General features: G+C 42.9%; 1 protein-coding gene across 6 annotated transcripts in view; it reads right to left on the bottom strand.

Moving 5' to 3' along the window:
* Positions 1–22,365, bottom strand: part of Fam168a (family with sequence similarity 168, member A) — a 135,019-nt gene that overhangs the window by 15,961 nt on the left and 96,693 nt on the right. For 3 of the 6 annotated variants that reach the window (XM_006507920.3, NM_001362169.1, XM_030242670.1), the window contains 3 exons: positions 12,686–12,766; positions 6,924–6,950; positions 1,429–1,554 (listed from right to left, as the gene is read on the bottom strand). In XM_006507920.3, coding sequence (XP_006507983.1) covers positions 1,429–1,554; positions 6,924–6,950; positions 12,686–12,766 — 234 coding nt within the window. The remainder of the gene's footprint in view (positions 1–1,428; positions 1,555–6,923; positions 6,951–12,685; positions 12,767–22,365) is intronic. The other 3 variants (NM_178764.4, NM_001362170.1, XM_011241829.2) reach the window with 2 other exon arrangements.

Here is a 22,365-nt window from a genome sequence, read left to right as displayed (position 1 = left end):
CCCTCCCCACGCCCTGCTCCCTTATCCACCCACTCCCACTTCTTGGCCCTGGCGTTCCCCTGTACTGGGGCATGTAAAGTTTGCAATATCAAGGGGCCTCTCTTCCCAATGATGGCCGACTAGGCCATCTTCTGCTACATATGCAGCTAGAGACACAAGCTCTGGGGGTACTGTTTAGTTCATATTGTTGTTCCACCTATAGGGTTGCAGACCCCTTCAGCTCCTTGGATACTTTCTCTAGCTCCTCCATTAGGGGCCCTTAATTTATTTATTTTTAAAGATTTGTTTTTAGTTTATGTGTATGAATTTGCCTGTATACATATATGTGCCCCACATTCATGCCTAGTACACAAAGAGGTCAGAAGAAGGCACTAGGTCACCTGAAACTGGAGTTACTGCTGGTTGTTGAGCTGGGAATTAAACATGATTCCTCTGAAAAGAGCAGCCAAGTGCTTTTAACTGCTGAGCCATCTCTCTAGCTCCAACACTAGATATTTTACACTTGATCTCAACCAAAAAGCTGAGAAGCAATCACATTGGATATTTAAAGGAAAAGAAAACAAAGTCAATGAGTTTTCTTAACCTACCTAGTAGGTTACTTTCCTACAATATCCTGCTAAGGGCTTGTCCAGGGTCTGCTGGCATAAATTCGACATTAGTGTTCCTCATATCCAAACCATTCCCATGGCCGACAGTTGCCACAGGCACAAGTTCTTCCACTCAGTACTTTTTAAATGAGGTTCCTCACTGGAATCATTTGTGTTTCTGATCGGCTGCAAAGGTGACATCAGTTACCTCACTGAGCCTCAGGATGAACATGACCAATCTGGCTGCTGGCTGCTGTCCATGTCATATCATGTTCTCACAGTGTAGCTTTCATGAACTAGGGCAATGTCTGCTATATAAAAGACACTTTTCTTTTCCAGAGGAATATCTAGAAGCATTTTTGGGTGTGACAACAGAGCTTTGTTTCTGGCAACTAATGGAGAGAGGCTATAGATATGTACTACTAAACATCCTACCACACATAGGAAAGAACTTATCTGGCCCAGATGCCAATAGTGCTAAAGTCAAGAAATCTAATGGATGGGAAGAGCTGCCTCTGTTCAGAGATACACAAGGCCTTCAAATGGGCTCTGGTCCTTTCCCCTAAAATTCAGTAACAGTTTCTCACAAATGCAAGTTCTTGGCCCAGGAATGCTCCTCTCTCACTGCTGTGGGGTAGGATCCTAAAGTTAAAGGCATGATCAATGGTCATCTTTCTTGAATGTCAAAGTCCAATGTTCTTGCCTGAGTAGGAAGGAGAACCTCTTAAAACAGTGTTTTCATTAAAAATGTCACTTTAAAATTTTCCCTTTCCTTTCTTGCTACAAACAAATCAGCCCCGACCAAGGGGAACCAGGATAGGAGGAGACAGGCTGTATTTACTGAAAGCCGCAGAGGATGCCTGGTAAGTTCGGTTCTCGGTCCCGGTGTCCACTGGGAGGTGGAAGGTGCCTTCAGTGCCACAGGAAGACGAGTTCTGTGGCCAGGCTTGTTTCATCAGCAGAGTGGCTTAAGGGAAGACACAAGAATGGCATTAGGCAGAAATAAGAAGCAGGCATCATCAATTATAGACACAAAAGCAAGGGTCTTATGCTAGACAGAAACATAACTCAAGGAGTCTGCTCAGACACACAGGATGGGATTGTAGGTTGGAAGGAGTGCTGAGGTGAGCTTCCAAATGATCTAAAGCCAAGGAAACCTACATTTAAATACGAAGACTCGGGATTTTTCTACCTATGATAAAAACCATGAAGATGCCCTTGAATATCACCATTTTCCACTTGACCTTCTAGTCTAAGACTTACAGTATATTCCTCTACCACCTTCTCATTAACATTTGGCAGTGTGGTGGGCCAAATTAACTGAGTCTTTAAAAAAAGTCCCTGTGGTCTGAGACTTATCTGAGGTATGGTTAATAAGTGTGAGTTGCTTCCAAAGAGAAACTGACAAGTAACTGCCATTTTACATGAGCTTCCCTGGGACAGCATCTCTTTTAAAGGACTGAGCTGTGCATGGCAGTCTCAAAGCCTGAGCACTGTGGCTCTGCTATCAGCCATGCAATGGGCACTCCTTGCCAATTCCTTCTGCATACTAGCCATGGTCCGACAGACACACTTCCAGCATATGTCTGAATATCTCCTAATAGGCGGTACTGGATGTTCCAACTGAGACAGCTCCTCATGAGTTAGAGATGATCCTTTGGCCACCATGACAATACATGTCAAAACTGGGGTAGGTGCGTAGTATGTTACAGAAATTAGTTTGAGATATGTAGAGACTTTCCAGGATAGCTCAAAGCTCAGCTTGAGAAATTTCATTAAGTGTTCTAGAAGCAGGGAATGACTCAAAAACTTACCGTCATGGTATCCTGAGGGGAAGGAGAGAGGAAATAGGGGGGAAATTCCTTTATAAAAAGGAAGAAAGAGAAAAAGTGAGATAGAGAAAGAGAGAGAAAGGAGAGAAAGAAGGAAAGAGAGAGAGAAGGAGAGAAAGAAGGAGAGAGGAAATGAGAAAGGAAGAAGGAGGGAGGGAGGGAGGGATGGAGGGAGGGAGGGAGGGAAAGAGAGAAAAAGAGAGAAAGGAAGGAAGGAAGGAAGGAAGGAAGGAGGAAGGAAGGAGGAAGGAAGAAGGAAGGAAGAAAGAAGGAAGGAAGGAGAAAGGAAAGAAAACTATTCTTTCAAACACCAGGAGACACAGTTTTGATCCAAATTTCTATTTTAAGGTTAAAAAATGATCAATTTTTTCTTTATAATACTTTTACATTCTAATAAGATGTTGGAAGTTTTGGGCACAGAGTATTCTAAAGTATATTAACAGTATGGGGACTAGGCTGACAACAACCAGATGAACCTGAAATCTTTTCGTAAGTGGATAAGGAAAGACAGGGAAGCATAATAAGAAAGTATGGTGGCCCTATAGATTCCTACAGGGTTTGCTACCTCGAGAGCTTCTACAATGTGTTTGCTGACTGGTTTACAACTAACATCTCTGTTCCTTCTATCACAGAGTTGTAATGGCTAGGGAAGGTTGTGGATTCTGCTGGGTTTTTCTGAACTAAAACCAAAATGTAGCTTCATCGGCTGACTGCTTGCATTAATGGTCTGCAGTATATACAGCAAAGGCTGAGGAATGAGAAGGCAATCATGGGCAGGAAAGTGACACTAAAAGGAGAATCTGGCAAGAGAAATGGAGACAGCATAACTCCATGCAGAGCCCAGAACCCTGCTAGACAGCCAGGACAGTGTGGAGCTTCTGCAGAGGGGATTTAAATAAACACCTCGGGTGTCTGTCTCCAGAGGGTGGGATGCTAATATGAAAGGAATTAATAAAGGATCCAATTAGTGTCAAAAATCTTATCACAATGTCTCCAAATTCAGGGATTGACATCCAGTGAGGCGGGAGGCCACAACCATCCACAAACAAATTACTGCTGTGTCAAATAGGTAGCTCTGAGAAGTCAAACAGAGCAGTTCCATGCCCTAAGAGCTCAGTGGGCCTCCACCAAGAACCAAAAGGTCTTAATTTGGCCATAGCAATTTGGAGAATTTAGAGGTCCCAATTTGTTCTGTTCTGACTTTTTTCCTCCTCCTCCTTCCGAGTGGGGTATAGATATAATTTTCATTATAAGCCCGAAGTCTGACAATTGCCTGAAGGACTGTGTGACAACTGAAGTTAAATCAAAATTAGCCACAGAGTACTGAGGCCTAACTGCACTCAGCACTGAGGGGAATGCCACGGTGGACAGGAACACACGTGGGTTACGTCACTGCACACAAGGGACTTACGATCTACTGGGGATGCAACTCAGCCACACAGCAACCAGGGAGTGAACAAGACAGCATGTCACAGTAAAATAATGTTGCAGATCAATCAGGAAAGAAGCCAGTGTCATTGTGTTGTCAACAATGTCTTTCCTAAGCCATCACTTAGGCTAAACTTTCACATTTTACAAATAAACTGGACGTTTCTTCTGGTTTTATTATACAGAAAACAAACAGCATTTTCTGTATTTTTCCTTAATGCTTGAATAGTTAATAATTAAAAAAAATAGATACATGTAAAAACTAAATGAAAGTAAGTTTTTAACAGTCAATTTAACCTCCTTGCTGACTGCATGAGTCTGTCTCTTCTCCCTGCTACAGTAATCCTTTCTGATGGTGACAGCAATGTGGAGCTCAGCTGCTGGACAAAACCAATGCCAACTGAAACTCTTAGCAGCATGGCGATAGAAAGAGCTCTTGTCAGGCAGGCCTGTTTTGGGGTGCCAAAAAGGAACTACTTCCTAAAAATCTTCTATCCTTTGAATTAAGTGATCATTAATTACAGATGTATCACATGAAAACATTATTAAGCCATCCACTTAAGAACGTATGTAATTACTATAGCTGTGTAAAAAGGACAGCGAGTAGACAAATAAACACAGCAGAACTGTGTGCCTGCCGAGTTCTAGCTGCTGAGTTGTTCACTTCCTGGATATGGGACCCTCATGCCCTCTGACACTAGAACAATCTGTTAAGCACATTTACAAAGAGAGGCAGCAAGGGACCATCATCCTGAACCATGTACTGAGTTGGGAAATGAGATCTAGCCTGGGCTCTGCCACTTACTAGCTGTGAGACCTTGGGCAAGTCACTTAATTGTCTGAGCTTCCTTTCTGTTGTATTGTAAACTGGCAGTACTAATGATTCCCCGGTTGCTTAATGGTATTGATAACATCATCAGTCTTAATGGTTTCTAGTTCTGGTAGCCCTATGCTTCCATCCCTACAGTTATGGCCAACTCCAACTCAAGCTCTCATCTCCTTCTACTTAGCCACTTCAACTGTTTCTAAATGCTCTGGGCTTGGTCTTTTTAAGTAGTCCCTTCTAACCTCCAAGCAATAGCCACACTGGTCTCTTAAAAACTTCCCATGGTTCTCAGTACCTAAAGGCTACAGATTCAACTCTTCGTATTAGAGACTCCCCTGATCTAATACCGACAATGTCTCGTGGTTTGAACAGAAATGTCTTACATTGGTTGACAAGTCTAAATACTTGGTCTTTTGGCTAGAGGTGATATTTTGGAAGATTGTGGAACCTTTAGGTGGCACAGCCTTGGTAGAAGTAGGTCACTGAGAGTGGGCCTGGAGGTTGTATAGCCTGGTCCTACTTCTCAACCACTCTCTTCTTCCTGACTCACAAATCTCCCTTGATTCTCTAATCATCTCAGCTCCAACCCACACCACTGTGCACAAACTGCTCATCACTCTCCGAGTGTGCCAAGGGGCTTTACCCCGAATGGTTTGGTCTATTCTCCTAGCCCTGTCAGCATCTCTCTCCACATTCCACCTGGCACACATGTATTAAGTAATCAGTCATGAGCTAAAGACTCCATTCTATTATGAAGTCTTTTCCTCTGCCCACTCTCTATCACATTATCCCATATAACTGACTATCCTAGTTCCTGTGAGTCTTAGAGGTTCCTGTCCCTGGTTGAACATTTCCCCAATAAATTGTGAGTTTCTAGAGAATAGGGAGCTTGTCTTACTGGTCTTTGGATATTCACAGGGCCAATGTAGGGCCTGGCACAGAACACGTTGTGAATCACTCCACCCACATTTATTAGACGTTCTAATTCAGTGGTTCTCAACCGTCGTAATGCTGCAACCCTTTAACACAATTCCTAATGTTGTGATGACCCCAACCATAAAACTATTTCATTGTTACTTTGTAACTGTTATAAACCCTATGTGTCTCGTGATGGCCTGAGGTGACCCTTGTGAAACCCCAACACAAGTTGAGAACTGCTGTGCTAATCAGAAGGGTGCGGAACCATGTAGCCTTCTCTAAGTTTTTAGGGTCTTTTGTTTGAGTTCACAAAAAGTAACCTCACATGAACAGTAAGTGAAACAGTTCTGTAGCTAGCACTACTGAAATAATAAACATTACAAGAGAATGAAATGTTAGCATTTAAAAAAGACCTTGAAATCATGTGACATGAAAAACTTTATGGCCTGGGGACATTAGCAAGTTGCCCAAGATCACACAGCCCACAGCAGTAGCAAAAGAAATCTCACAGCTCATCTTCTGGAAGATGTGCCATGTATAAAAACATTCACTTTCCAACAGTAAGATTAAAAGTTGAGAAAACATTCAAAGATTTTACAAAGATACCCTAAGTAGCCCAGGTGAGTGTGGTAAAAGTGGCAAGTCTCTCCTATGGTCCCTTACTGTCTATGACAAGAAGGACCTAGTCAAGTTACACCGCTGGGACCCTCACAGGTGCCCACAAGTTCCTGTGGTGCCTTGGGCCTGGAGTCCACACTGCCCAGAGAACTCAACTTGGATCCCTCACCCACTGGCACACTTGGCTCGTAACTTTCATCATCCAGAAAAATACTCCAAAAGTGAGGCCAGAGCTCAAGATCTGGATGAAGGCAACAGACTGTATCTAAAGTCAACCAGGTCTTCAAACATGTCAGACTGCTAATGGCAATAGAAAATCTGATCCTGGGGCCATCGGACTGGTGTTTTAGGGTCTAATAGGCACAATCAAGGGGCTCCTCGGAGCCTACCATTAAGCTAACAGAGGAACCACACACAGGTCTTAGAATTTTCCTTCATTTGTTTGAATCAGGCAGCCAGGTTAGGGTGTGAAACGCCTTTTAGTGCCATGATCCTTCATTGCTGCCCTATGGGAATGGTTCATGTGTGTCTCCAACCCATGATTTTGCACCATCAGACATGTTCCTGCATGCTATAGGAACTGCTGCTAGGCCACCTGGGGGAGCCCAAGCCTAGGAGATGGGATTTGGGGAGGAAAGGAAAGGGAATCTACCATTGTTACAAGATAACACATTCATAGGTCATAATACAGATGAGGAAAAATAGCTCTCCTACCATAAGCTGAATGCAGGAACTGAAACTCTGTTGGATAGAAACGTTAGTTGAAATTACCACTAAGAATCTTTGCAAAGTTGTACATACTGCAGTTCTACAACAGACCTGTTTCACGATAGCAGTTCCCCAGGCTGCATAAGAGGCAGACTGTGGAGGACAGGAAGGACCCCCCCTGGAAAGGGTGACAGACTTGCCATCCAGGAAAGTTTATTTGTTGCAGAGAAACCTCTCTGAATGCTGCAGGATCTCCCAGAGAAGTGACCCAAAATTGCCTGCATATGAACAGGAGTAAGGTCGTGCTCTCTGCTTGTCTATATTAAGACTATTTCAATTCTCCCAAGAACTGTGGAGGGATTTCAGGCATGATGAAGGCTTTACAATGAAGAAAAAAATGAAGGCTCAGGAGATATGACCACCATAGATAGGCCTCTCAAAGAACTAGGTCCAACGTAGAGACACTCCATCTAGGACAGTGTTGTGCCGTAGAAGGAACACAGGCTATGGGGTCAGACAAATGGGTTTGAATCTCAGATACATGGCATTTTAAATTTAATTTTGAAGGTTATTTAATCCTCTCTGAGTTAAACTGGAGGCAAGAAACTCTAGCTAACAAGACAAAGGTAAAAAGGTACACTTGTAACTTGCCTTGCATAGAGATTTTTCTCTACTTTCTCCCAGGTTTGTAATTTGGGAAAACCTCATATATACTTCATATAGTTTAACTCTAATGAGACAGAGATGAGAACATGCTTCTTATGAGAGAGTTTGGACATTACTTTCCTATTTAGTCTTCTTTCATTTTCAAGTTACATTATCAGGAATATGTTAAACCCTTTGTTCCCTGGATTCTGAAAAAGATCTCTTGGCTAGCTCTTGCCTCCTGTGAGGCTAAATACCTAAATATGATCCCTAAAATTGGTAAACACTTAGGAAGAAGCCAATAAAAGGCAGGTAGTCCACTGCTTTTCAGAACCAATGAAAGAGCGAGCTTTCCTCTGTATCCTAGGCAGATGTATCTAAGGAGCACAAAGGCTGCTAAAAATAGGGTCTCTCCAAGCAATTGCTTGGTCTCCTTGAAGTAAGGAAGAAAATTTAAACCCAAGTGCCTGGCTCCTTGCAGGCACCGCCCTGCATTCCAAATGACCAGCTCTGGCAAGAAGCTGAGAATCACCTATACTGTTCCCTCTGACCTTGAGCCTCTATGACAGGAATTTCCCTGTAACAGTCAGACCTAGGATGGTAGAGGTAAGCAACACACAATATGAAACACACGCAGCTCTCAGTGTGTGTGCATGAGCATGTGTGTGTCTCAAATGTCACACAAACATTTGAAACGGTTAATTCCAGTTTGGTACCTCTTCTTCCCCTACCCCCTTCCTTCCTGTTTTTTGTTTGCTTCTTTGAGACAGGCTCTCCCATGGGGTACAAGACAATCTTTAACTCTTGTGTAGCTAAGGATGACCTTGAACTCTGATCTTCCTGTTTCTACCTCCAAGGTGCAGAGATAATAGGTATGCCTGGCCAGTGTGGGGCTTTCTAACACAACACTCCAGTACTATCCCTTGTTGTGGATTTGGGTTTCTGAGTAAATGGTCTAGCTTTAATCATAGCTTACAAGTGTCTTGACTTTTTAAAGCACTAATCCTTAGGTAGAGACTTCCTTTTTATTTTAGTATTGAAATGTAATATTCCACACACAGCAGCACCTTTCCAGACTCGCCATGTTTTTAACAGTCTCAGACTCCTCTCTGAACTGCCTTCTTCTCCAGCCCGGCTGCTCCCGTCTAACACTTCAGTGTCTGCCCACTGTCTCAGCAATGACAGGCGGCTAAGAGTTCTGGTGCAGCGGCAGGATGCCAGAATGCAGATCTAGCTGCTGAATTTCAATAAGTTTCTTCTTTCCCAATTGGAAATTGGGAAAAACAAAGTACTCAGTTTGTTGTACTATAAAACAAGTTAACATCTATAAAGAGTTTCAAATTGTTGTTGACACAAATGAAACATTGAATTAATCGAAGTTTTGGTTTTTTGTTTTGTTTTGAAACAGGGTCTCAATTATGTACCCCTGGCTGACCACGAACTCATGGAGATCCACCTGCCTCAGTCTCACAAATGCCAGGATTAAAGGCATGCACTACCATCCCTGGACTAATAGCAGTATTTTATTCCTTGTTCTGCCAGCTACTTGCCAAACTGATCCTTAAATAATCCTAAAATCTCTTCCCACAAGTGCCAAATACTCTTGAGAAGGTAGCTTGCTGTTAGAGGGTCCCCTTCAGCTACCTCTAGTGCTAGTCCTGAGCCGCTCTGCACTGCAGGCATTCCACCTCCTGTCACTCAACTTCCCAAAAGAAGAAAGAAGACGAACATCAGAGTCCTTGTTGCCATGGCAGCTGCTGGGAGGCCTAGCTCCATGTGACTCTGGCATCTCTGACTGGTCTTGTCTCGCCCCCCCCACCAGTGCACACGGAATCCCACTCTCACCCGGATGCCCCTTCACCTGCACATTCCTTCTTCACTGTGCCTTTGGTTTTCTTTTTTTTTAGCTGAGTCTCTGGAAAGCATGCTACCATGCTATCCATTGCTCTCATTTCTCTGTGTCACTACACACTGCTTCCCAGGATCCCCACCTCCCTGACTACAGCCAGTGAGGTCACCAGGATTCCTGACTATGACGACAATAACTTTTCTGTATTCATGACCTCACCGGAAAGTCTGCCACAACTCACCTCCTTCTATTTTCGGCTGGTGACAAAGCCCATTCACAGATTTCACAGTACTTGGATTGAAATCACTTATGTACTGTGACATTTCATAATGTTCTCTTAGTTTTTAAGATAAAATGTTTTTATCAGATAATTAGTGTAGTTTTTATACTGTTGCTGCTCATTATTACAGATTTGTGGCAGTAGAATAACGTATCTTACTGATTAAAGGAAACAGACATTAGTCCACATGCCACTGTTCTCATTAACTCTTTTGGGACAGTAATGGCGGCTTCTTCAAGGGAGCATCACCTACATACAGTACCTTCTAGAGTGAGTAAGGCTTGTATAAACTATTTAATACAGACCATATAAACATCTCTTATGGTGGTTAATTTGGCTGACTTAAGAAACATCTAGAAACCTGATAACACACATATCTAGGTGCATATGTAAGGATGTTTCTAGAGATGACTGGGTCACGAGAGCTCTGACCTAATGAATCATTTAATCCACTTATGCATTCCACATTGGAGTAGATTATGAGGATGTGGTTGAAAAAGCGCCCTATGTGGATGGAGGAAGCAGGTCATGGGTGTGCCCTTCAGGGCTGTATCTTGCCCTGGCTTTTCATCTCACCACTCTGTACTTCCTATCAGGCATGACGTGAACAGCTCCCTTCTGCCACATTTCCAGTACCATGATGTCCTCCCCAAGCACGTGGGACCAAGACATCATGAGCTGAACCTCATGAAATGGTGAACTGAAACGTTTTGATCACAGTTGAACAAAAGTATTAATTCGGGACATATCCATCATTTATTATACGTAAATACGTTCTCTTTTGGGGATGGAAGGGTCTCATGTAGCTCAGGCTAGCTTTGAATTTGCTATGTAGCAGAGGCTACAGTTCAATTCTTGATCCTCTGCTATACTCTCCAAGTACTGAGATTAAAATGTGCACCACCATGCCTGCATAGAATAGTTTGTGACTGTACAAACAAGCCAAGGAAAAATAAATGAAGGGGCTGACTGTAACCTCACAGCATGTGTGTAATATGATAGTAATTCCAGGGCTCAAATATAGGTCTATAAATATAGCCCGTGTTCTTTTCTGTCTTAAACACCTCAGAAGAAGGAGAATAACTCTAGCAAATTCCAGATTGTCTCAGAAAAGCATGGAACAGGAAATCTGCCAAAGGCTCTAGTATAGAAGTTGTTGTCTTTATCAGGATGTCCTGACCACAGGGAGGTTGAATTAAAGAATTCCTGGGGGCTTTTCAATCCCATAATATCCACTAATTAAGAAAATAGAGGAGGGAGAATGTGACATTTAAGGCCTTTCCAAATTGGTTGCTTGCAATCAGTGGCTTAGATTCATCCAGTCCCTCTCAGTCTACGCATTCCCACTAGCTCTAGACTCAGGTGTCAAGTTCCACATCTCCACCGTGCCTTTACCACACTCTGCCCCCTGTACCAGACTTTCTTCCCCTGTGCGCTTCCAAGGACGCCTCCTACTTCTGTCTCAAGCCTCTACTTATAGCTCTACTTATGAGGATCAGTTTTTTTTTTTTGGTTTTTCGAGACAGGGTTTCTCTGTATAGCCCTGGCTGTCCTGGAACTCACTCTGTAGACCAGGCTGGCCTCGAACTCAGAAATCCGCCTGCCCCTGTCTCCCGAGTGCTGGGATTAAAGGCATGGGTAACCACCACCACCCAGCCCCTACTCTTACCTCCAGGTAGAATATGATTCTGCCTCTGTTCTGATATGTGTTTTTTTGTTTTTTTTGTTTTTTTTGTTTTTTTTCTCGAGACAGGGTTTCTCTGTGTAGCCCTGGCTGTCCTGGAACTCACTTTGTAGACCAGGCTGGCCTCGAACTCAGAAATCCACCTGCCTCTGCCTCCCGAGTGCTGGGATTAAAGGCGTGAGCCACCACGCCCAGCTTATATGTGTTCTTTTTATAACACTCACTAATACAATAATATTAATACAATTTATTAATAAAATGAAGTACATTTATTAATATGCCAGAATCCAAAATTAACTCTTAAGTGCCTTCAGGCAAAGATGACAACTCTTACTTTTTCTACCCCAGCATAGAGGACATCTAACAACTGCTTAGTAAGGGATAAGGAACTCATATCACCACCTGTAACCCTGAGGTAAGTAGTTGCATGTCAATCTCGAAGAAGTGAGGTGACTTGGCCAAGGCTGGACATCTAGGGAGAAGGCTAATAATACCGATTCAAACCGAGGAGGACTTCCTAACCTTAGAGGCCACTCCTTCCCCGATCATGTTTCCTGGGTGTTAACACCAACCAAGCCCAGGAATTAGAACCATTGTAAAGAAAACAAAAGCAAAAACAAAAACCAGTAATGGTCCTAGCCCAAAAACAAGAGGGAAAAAAACTTTCCTATATTTTCTTTCTTTAGGTTTTTTTTTGTTTGTTTTGTTGTTATTATTTTGGTTTCTTTCTTACTATGAACTCAAGATAACCTCAGACTGTGTCCTCAGCCTCCACGTGCTGGGATTAGAAGCATATATCAATCATGCCTAGCACCTCCTTCAGGATTTCTCAAGCCCATTCCAATCTCTCAATTCAAGTGCTATATGTCTTCTATTTCTGACAAACAAGCAACTTGTGTCAGCCTGAACACAGGCTCTTTACTCTGGTGGCAAGTCTCTCACTCTATTCCAAATTTATACCCCAGAAGGAGAGGGATGGGGAATGGAGGGAGGGACAAAGAAGGAGAGAGAGAAGGATTCCCAATGGCAGCCTCAGGTTTGAGAGGGATGAAGTGGTTCTAAGATGTGGAGGCATGTCTCATATATTCCAGCAGAGGAGAGAGGGGCCACCCTTAAGTCCCAGAGAGAATGAAGGAGATTCTTCTCCTACTCCCACCCAGACACTGTTCTTCCCCAGTTCTCCAGAGAGAATCAAGCCAGAACCGGCTGACTCCAGGACAAAGTAAAGAGAAGGGCCAAATGGTGATTCTGTTGTTACAAATGGAAGCCTACGTCCACCCTCTTCGCTGCTGCCCCCACCTGTTGCTTACCTGGAGCATAACTAGGGCTGTTGGTCGGGTACAGGCTGGGGTTGTAGGCAGGAGCAGCTGCCGGGTATGCTGTGGGGTAACCTACAGAGACATAAGAAAAGCCTCAGTTACTTATGCAAGGGGCTAAGAAACAATCTAAGTCACAAGCTTGGCTTTCAGTCTCTTCACAGACTATTTCTGACTGCATACATGAACAGCTTTCAAATTTCAAGAGAAAAGTCTCAAAATAGTGCGACTCTATTTTTAAAAAGCAATGCATGTAGCATGCCTGTCTCTTCACTGTAGGATGGTAGAAACAGGATAGACATTCATATTGTAAAACATAAACTGACCATCACATTCCTGCCACACTACTACTCTCTTCCCAAAAGGCAACCCCTCCAGCAACAACAGTTTTGTCATCTATTTTGTTCATACAGTTTTCTTTTTTTATTATTACCATATTCTGTGTGCATGTGCCTGAGAAGGCACGCACTTTTACCCACTGAGCCATCTCATTAGCCCTCAGATAGTTTTCAATATATTCATTATTCTAAAAAAATAAATCTACTTAAAAAGGTTTTCTTTGTGTGCATGTATGTGTACACAGACGCTCATATCACTGCACATGTGTGAAGGTCAGAGAACAGCTTAGTGGAGCTGAGTCTCTCCTTTCTGCTGAATGTGGAATCCAGGCATCAAACTCAGGTCAAAAGGTTTGTCTGGCAAGGGCCTTAACCCACTGAACCACCCAGCCAGCCCTACACACTGTTTTGTTGTTGAAATTCTAATGTGCTATATATAAAATTTGTCATTTTAACTATTGTTGTCACTATAATGCTCACTGTCCCTCCGTTGGCTATGCACTTGGCACCTGCTCCCCGCCATCTGTTAGCACTGTTCTGGGAAGCTGTGGAATCTAAGAGACACAGGCCACCGGGGGCACAGCTTATAACCTGGCTCTGCTTCACGGCCCATCTTGGTTTCCTGTCTGCTGTCTGATGTGACCAAGGGCAAGCTCTGCCCTCACAGCCCTCACGGACATGATGGAATACATTCCTTGAAACCATGAACTAAAATAAATTACTTCTCTGAAGTACAGTGATCAGAAAAATAGCTAGCATATTATTTGGGTAATTCAATACACTTCATTACTTTCCTAGTGTTATACAACTGTCCTCTGTGTCTCTAAAACTTACCATTCTCAAATAGAAACTTTGTAACCACTGTTCCTCCCAACCCTCTAGTCCTCACTGGTAACCAATCTAATCTACTTTTAAATAGTTATTTCTAGAATTCATCTCTATAGAAATAATCAGAGTCTGGGCTGCAGAGATGGCTTAGTGGTTACAAGCGCTACTCTACCAGCAGACCTGGGTTCAGTTCCCAGCACCCACAGGCAGCTCACAACAATTCATAACTTCAGGGGATCTGACATCCTCTTCTGGTCTCTGTGGGTACCAGGCACACACATGATGTGTAGACATATATGCAGACAAAACAACTATTTACATAAAAATAAATATAATTTTGAAAAGGGGTGTTTCAAAGGTTTTGGTTTTAGGTTTTTGTTTTGTTTTGTTTTCAGGTTTTAAAACGTTTTATTTGCAATTCTTCCCCTTCCCCACCAGCCAGAGTGGCAGGCAGCCTTCACTGTTAGTGCTGCTTGGCTCTCGAGTGTGAAGGCCTAGCACAGTCACTTAAACCTGACCCACCCTCTTTGCTGCTCACAGAATTAAACAGCAAACAGAAGTAAAATCGGAGGCTGGAGAGATAGCACAGCAGTTAAGAGCACTGGCTGTTCCCGAGGATGAGGGTAGCCCAGGCTACTCCAGAACTCAAAAGCCTCTTGCCAATCCCTGCTGGGGCTGCACTTGTGAGACACTCCACCAGCTTCATAGAGTTCTTGGGCTAGTCCCAAGGTTCATCCATTCAGGACATATCTACTCTGTGTCAAACACTGGATTGGAGACTTCTATCAGTACATAAAGCAAACTTGCTTGCTCTCATGGAGCTATATTCTAAAGGGGCTGGAACAGGCATGGGATAAATATCAAAAAAAAAGTCAAGAGTGTGGACAAAAGAAAGCCTTCAGGCAAGGTAAGAACAACAGAAATGTCTGGGCAGTGCTGGCACACACATTTAATTCCAGCCCTTGGGAAGCAGAGGCAGGCAGGTCTCTGAGTTCGAGGCCAGCCTGGTCTACAGAGTGAGTTCCCAGACAGCCAGGTCTATGCAGTAAAACCCTGTCTCAACTCCACACCCTCCCCAAAAAGGAACACTAGAGGTGTACTACAGATAGATCACTGCAATAATCTGGGTAAAATACACTGAGAGGTTCCATACCCAAAGGTTTGAAGGAAATATGTGACAACTAAGTTGACAGTATAGGAAAAGCCTTTTAGAGCAGAGCATCAAACAAAACAAAACAATTGAAGAAGAAGAAAAAAAAAAAACCCACTCAGTGAGGAGGCCCTACATTGAGAGGTACATAGTTACTTTCCTCTTTGCTGTAACAAAATATCCCTGAAACACAGCTTAAGGCAGGGCTTATCCTGGCTCAGTTTGAGTGTACAGTCCTTCACTGGGGAAATCATGCCAGCAGGTGAGTGAGACAGCCAGTCACAGGCACATGCAGGGAGATGACGCTGGTGGTCGGCTTCAGTTTTCCTTTTACTCACACCAAGATCCTGTGATGCCATCCACAGTCGGGGTAGGTCTTCTCACCTCAAATAACCTAGTCTAAAAATACCGTCACAGAGTTTGTCTCCTAGATAGATTCTATTTCCTATCAAGACAACAATATTAACTATCAGAGGACTGTAGAGAATATGTCTGGAGAATGATGAAGAGGCCAATGTGCCTGGAGTGAATAAACAGGGCACCGTAGCAGCAAGGAGAGTGAGAAAGAGAATGTGCTCTTCAGTTCACGTAGAGCCTTGCAGGCTCCTGTGAGGACTCACGGGTTCAGTCTGAGTGAAGCAAGCAGCACACACAGTTTGGAGCAGAACGTCATAATCTTATTTATGTTTGAAACAGGGCCACTCTGATGGTTGATTGAAAGGCAGCAAGGGTGGAGAGACAGAGTCCAGCTAAGAGCGGATGGCACATGCTGATGCAGAGGCGATGGAGGGGTGCTGAGTACTGGCTTGCTCCATATGTTTGCTCAGCCTGCTTTCTTATAGAACACAGGACCACCAGCCCAGGGATGGCACCATCCACAACGGGCTGGGGCTGGGCCCTCCCCTTCAATAACTAATTAAGAAGATGCCCCACAGCTGGATCTTATGGAGGCATTTTTCCAATTGAGATTCCCTTCTCTCCTATGACTCTAGGGTATGTCAAGGTGACACATAAAACTACCAGGACAGTAAGGGTAGAGAGGGCTAGGGACTTACACACATACCTGCATATGCATGCGCATGCACACATGCACTGTGGGAGAAGGCACACATGTTTAAAAAAAAAGAATCCAGTATTTGACTACTTCTTACCACTTATGTTGCCTTCAGAAGGCTGAGTCATGAAAATCATAAAGTTCAGGCCAGCCTGAGCTACAACGAGTTCTTGGCCAGCCTGGGGTACCCTGCCTCAAAAGAAATAAATTAAATAATAATTCTAATGAGCAACATTGAAGGATTTAGCTGGATGTGGTTGTATGTGTCTTTCATCCCAGCACTCTGGAGAAGGCTGAGTCAGGTTAATCTCTATAAATTCTAGGCCAGCCTGGTCTACAAAGTGAGTTTTAGGACAGCCAGAGCTACATAGTGAGATCCTGTCACAAAATAAACAAATATATAAAAATAAAATAAAACACATTAAAGGATGAGCCTGTAATTTTCCTCTAAAGCAGCTCATCTGAAATGACAAAGTAGGAACATGGCTGTCTGTGGCACACAGTCTCTTACAGGAAGCTGAATACAGATTTCACTCTTGAGACTGGAGCACTTAGCTTCCCGGATTATATTCCTTGACTTTCTTCTTGAGAAGTGGCCCATCTCTAGATTGCTAATTAAGTGACAAGCTGGCTACTTCAGTTCTGAAACAGATCAGGGTAGAGTGATGGATTTTCTTTGGAATTCAAAGGATTTCTGTAACAGCATATTAACAAAGATACATTATTTAAGCGCCAATATTTACAGGTCCCAAAGAAGCTTTTAGGGATTTAGGGAGTTAATCTTTGACTTTTGAAACCAGCTTTCTACCGTTAGAATACCAATGAACCTCTAAAAGCTGCAGGGAATAGGTAGGTAGGCACTCAACACTGAGTTGAGCTTGGTTGTCTGTAGGATATATTATTGTAAAATATGTGAGAACTTCTCAGAACACGTTCTTACCACTCTGCACTATTGCCCTGGTCTGAGCCCCATGTTCACAATTGCCAGGCGTGTGCCATCCGCTCTCAGCTGGACTCTGTCTCTCCACCCTTGCTGCCTTTCAATACAACCATCAGAGTGGCCCTGTTTCAAACATAAATAAGATTACAATGTTCTGCCAGGCGGTGGTGGCGCACGCCTTTAATCCTAGCACTCGAGAGGCAGAGGCAGGCGGATTTCTGAGTTCGAGGTCAGCCTGCTCTCCAAAGTGAGTTCCAGGACAGCCAGGGCTATACAGAGAAACCCTGTCTCAAAAAACCAACCCCCCCCCCCAAAAAAAATTATGACGTTCTTCTGCTCCAGACTGTGAATGCTGACTGCAGCTCCTGCCTCCAGGTTCCTGCCCTGTTTGAGTTTCTGTTCTGATTTTCTTTGATGATGAACAACAATATGGAAGCGTGAGCCAAATAAACCCATTACTTTGATTGTTGTGTGCTTTGTCATAGCAACAGTAACTCTAACTAAGACAGTTCTTATAGCAAAGGCGTAAACCTCTAGATTTGACTGCTGCTCACTTGCTAATTCTTTTTTACATTTCCTGGGGGAGGTGTGTGTGAGGGTCTCTTTATGTGAGGAGCTCTGTCAGGAGCTCTATGTAGACCAGAGTGATTTCTGCCTCCCAAACACTGACAGTAGTGCATCATCACACCTGGCTGGTGGGTCAATTTGTTCAAAGATGCTTCTGGGGTTTGGTAGTGGTGGTGATGGTGGTAGAGGGTTTAAAAAAAAAAAAAGATGTATTTATTTTTATATGTAAGCACTGTAGCTATCTTCAGACACACCGGATGAGGGCATCAGATCTCATTACTGATGGTTGTGAGCCACTATGTGGTTACTGGGATTTGAACTCAGAACCTTTGGAAGAGCAGTCAGTGCTCTTAACTGCTGAATCTCTCTAGCCCCTTTTGTTTTGTTTTAGAGGCTATTTGTTTCTCACCTGCAGTCTTCACAGGTCATGCTTCTATTATTGAAATGTATCAAGTAAGCACTAAATTGCAGAGTTGGAATCAGAACAGAAATGTAACAGAGCCTCTGCTGCCATATTCATTCATTCTTTCTTTCTTTCTTTCTTTTTCTTTCTTTCTTTCTTCCTTCCTTCCTTCCTTCCTTCCTTCCTTCCTTCCTTCCTTCCTTCCTTCCTTCCTCCCTCCCTCCCTCCTTCCCTCTCCCTTCCTCCCTCCCTCCCCCCCTCTCTCCCTCCCTCCCTCCCCCTGCCTTTCATTTTCTTTTTATGGAGAGACAGTTTCTCTCTAGCCTTGACCATCCTGGAACTCGATCTGTAGACCAGGCTAACCTCAAACTAACAGAAATCCACCTGCCTCTGTCTGCCTCCCAAGTAAAACTGGGACCTTTCCAAACGGGATGCTAAGAACCTCTCCAGCAGCCAGTCCTGTTGGAGAGTTGTACAGGCTGGAATTCTTTACTTGAAGAATTGTACCCTGAGCATCCCCTCCCTCCAATTCTACCCTTCACAGCACATCTGTTCCCTCTTCTCTCAAATAGCCTCCCAGAGATGTGTATTCCAGTACAAATCTATAAAAAAGCAGTTCTCTCAACCTAGCCTCCTCCTGGCTACTCACCTCTGATTAGATTTCAATTCCCCTTTCCTTAACAATTAAAACTTTCTTCCTGGCTGATTCACTTTTCTGCTGCTGTATTCCCTTGTGATCTGAAAAAAAAAGTTAATTGCACTGACCTGCCAAGACTCTGATGATGATGGTCAATGAAGACTTAACGAGATTGCTCTGCATTTCCTTATCATTGTTAGGGCTGATTTCTACTGTCAATGACTAGATTTAGAATCACCTTGGAAATAAATCTGAGTGTATCTAGGAGGATATTTCCAGAAAGGTTTAAGTGAAGAGGGGATCCTACCCCGAGTGTTGGGTGAATAAGAGGGAGAAAGCAATGTGATAACCAGTATCCACCTCACTCTGCTTCCTGACTGAATACGTGTAACCAGCTACCTCATGCTCCTGTTGCCCAAATTGACCCCACCATGATAGACTGAACTCTGGAACTGATAGCCTAAAAATAAGCCCTTCCTCCCTAAATTGCTTTTGTCAGGTATTTTCAAGTAAACAAATGCAACCACAGTCATCACCACCAGTACCACCATAGGTAGCATCTAGCAAATGCTTACTCTATACCAACCATGGTACTAGGCACTTCCTTTCTGGAGAATCTAAGTCTAACGGGGAAATAATGTGGTCCATCTAAAATAATCTATAGGCAAAACACATCATCAAGTAATGAGGAAATGAAAACAGGTTTGGGAGAATTGATAACAGTTTAAGCTATTGGGAGAAATAGTGAAGAAATCTTTTAGCTAGAAAGTGAATGGGAAGAGGTTGGTAGGTACATGGAATAAGAGTCACTTTGCCTGCATATGTTTGTGTATAATGTGCATGCCAGGTGCCTGAGGAAACCAGAAGAGGGACTGGAGTCTTTGGAATGCCAATTATTATTATTACTATTACTATATTGTTAAAATAAAAATATTACTATTATATGATTGTGAACTGCCATGTGAATGCTAGGAGTTGAAACTGGGTCCTCTAGAAAAGCAGCCCATGTTCTTAACTGCCATCTCCCCAGACCAAGATATCCACTCTGTCTATGCAGGATGGAAAAGTACACTGCAGTTAAGTAAATGACAAACAGCACAGGAAGATCAGAGAACGAAGGACTTGATAGGAAGTTACTGCTGTAGACCAAAGGAACAACTCAAACAATGGACTAAAGACGAGAGGAACTCAGACACATTAAGAGACAGAATCTATAAAGTCTGATCCTGATAGCAAAATCTCATTTTTAGTGTAGTGTGCTGAGAAACTACAGAAGATGATGGAAAACATCCTAAATGCAGGCTTTGCAGCACTTTTTTTTTTCCTGTATCAACAAATGAAAATGGTAAACTGAATGGACTCTGATCTGTCAGTCCCTGAAAAATAGCTGAATCCAAGGTTCTTCTTAATAGCTGAGAAGCCAGGCTGCTGAGAGGGCAGACAGGTGATAATACAGGCCAGACCTAACAGGCGAAGGCCTGTAGTGCTGGCTTTGGCCCCATTCACCAGACCTGAATCATAAGCAGCCAGTGTGTGGGATTCAAGGCCCGCCTACCCAGCCTCACACAGGCTCTAGCAAGCTTAAAAGCAGCAGTTCCCAACCTTTGGATTGTGACCCCTTTGTGGGTTGAACAACCCTTTCACAGAAGTCAGATATCAGATATCCTGCATATTTATATTTATAAGAGCACCAAAGCTACAGTTATCAAGTAGCAACAAAAATAATTTACGATGGGGGGGGGTCACCACAAACTAGGAAACTGTATTATGGTTAACAGTATTAGGAAGGTTAAGAACTACTGCTGTGGAGGAACTGTAAAGGGGTTTGTTAACTATGAGTGCTCAGTGCAAAGATACTGCCCTGAGGAGACAGCAAAGACAAAGATGCCCAGTGCTGAGCTGTGCTACAACAGTGTTACATCTTCAAGAAAAGCACAGTCGGCCATGATTAAGAGCCAACTACTTCCTGATCACTCACTCCAAGTCTCAGTTGAGAGGCTGGTAAACCCAGAGACAGGCTTAAATGGTCATGTTCGGACATAGAGACAATACTATCACTACCATTAAAATATTCAGAGGAGAATGGTCTGTCTGGATAATCAAAATATAATTGTTCTAGGTAAATAGGTATAGAAGGCCAAATGTGTACTGTTCCTCAGGGGGAAAATTCTTTAAACAATCTAAAAATAGCTCTAGCGTTCTTATCCACTGGAATAAAGAAAATTTTAATAGAAAGCAGATGGCCTGTTATTCTACCTCCAACCAGGGTATTCATTCCTTCTTTTTCCCACTATATGCTAAAGTACTTGAGAAGTACTCAACAATGAAAGGTTGTTGGTGAATGGTCTCTGATCTCAGTGCATTTATTTTCTAAACAGATAAAAGGACAATGTCAATTTTACAAATTGATGGATTAGTCCATAAATTTCTTTTTCACTCCCATGTTGACTATTTTACTTCATTATTCTATTTAAAGAGATGTAGCAAAAGGGAAACTATTGTTCATATTTAATAAAACATAGTTCCTCCCCCCCAAATAAGTTATATCTCCCCTTCCCATCTTTCTTCTCCAATTTCAGAAATAAAACAAGCACACCTATAATCTCAGCAAATCAAGAGGTTGCAGTAGGTGGATCACATTCAAGACCAGCCTGGGTTACATACCGAGAGTCAATCCTCCTTAGCTACAGAGCAAGCCCTGTCTCGGAAGACAAAACAAAACAAATAAAATCCTTAGCCTGGTGGTATATGTCTCTCCCTGTACCCAAAAGGCTGGAGTGGGACAGCTGTGAGCTGGAGGATAACCTGAACTACACAGCGAGACCCCTCAAACTAAAAATCATATATAAATCAAAAGGTGTAGGAAAATAGTACTTCTTAGATAAGACAAAAAGAAAGAATTATGAAATGCGTGAGATATCTAAATTATCAAAAATCTGAAAGTCTGTATGACAAAAGAAAATTGATAAGTACAGAAACAGAAGACATTTTAATACATATCACACAGGACTGATATGCAGAATAAAAGCTCAGATCACTCAACAAGAAATCAAAATCATCTAATAGAATCTAGTCCAGCAATCCAGAGAGAGAAAAATTAGTTGACTAGGGAGGAGAAAAGGAAAAGATATTCAGACACACTAGTATCTAGTTGAATACAAACAGATGGAACACATTAAGCATCTCAAATAGAATGTTTTGTTGAGGGATTTTTTTACATGTGTCCAGTGGGATATTATTTCCCACTCTTGTAGTATACCTATCTGGTTTGGGCATCAAGGCAATACTGGCCTTAGAATGCATTAGCAAGTGTTCCTTTTCTGGCCTACATTTTGGCAGAGTTCGCTGTGTTCTCAGAGCACTCTTGCTCTTGTCTGAATACTTGGTAGACCTCAATCTGGTCTCCAGCTTACCTTCCAGGACATTTCTTTCCTTACTTTTTTTTTTTTTTTTTTCTTTTTTGGTTTTCGAGACAGGGTTTCTCTGTGTAGCCTGGCTGTCCTGGAACTTTGTAGACCAGGCTGACCTCGAACTCAGAAATCCACCTGCCTCTGCCTCCCGAGTGCTGGGATTAAAGGCGTGCACCACCACGCCCGACTACCTTCCAGGACATTTCTTGACAACTAATTATCTTTGTCAAAAGTCTATTCAGTTTTTCAGGGTGGTGTGGGGAACTGTTTTGTTATTTTGTTTTTAATTTTGTCATGAGTCAGTGTTGATAGTTTGTTCTCCTAGGAAATTGTCCATTTCACTTAGG

The sequence above is a fragment of the Mus musculus genome, chromosome 7 (assembly GCF_000001635.26).
Source record: "Mus musculus strain C57BL/6J chromosome 7, GRCm38.p6 C57BL/6J".
NCBI lineage: Eukaryota > Metazoa > Chordata > Mammalia > Rodentia > Muridae > Mus > Mus musculus.
Note: the sequence above shows the minus strand (reverse complement) of the source record. Positions and strands in the feature narration are given on the sequence as shown.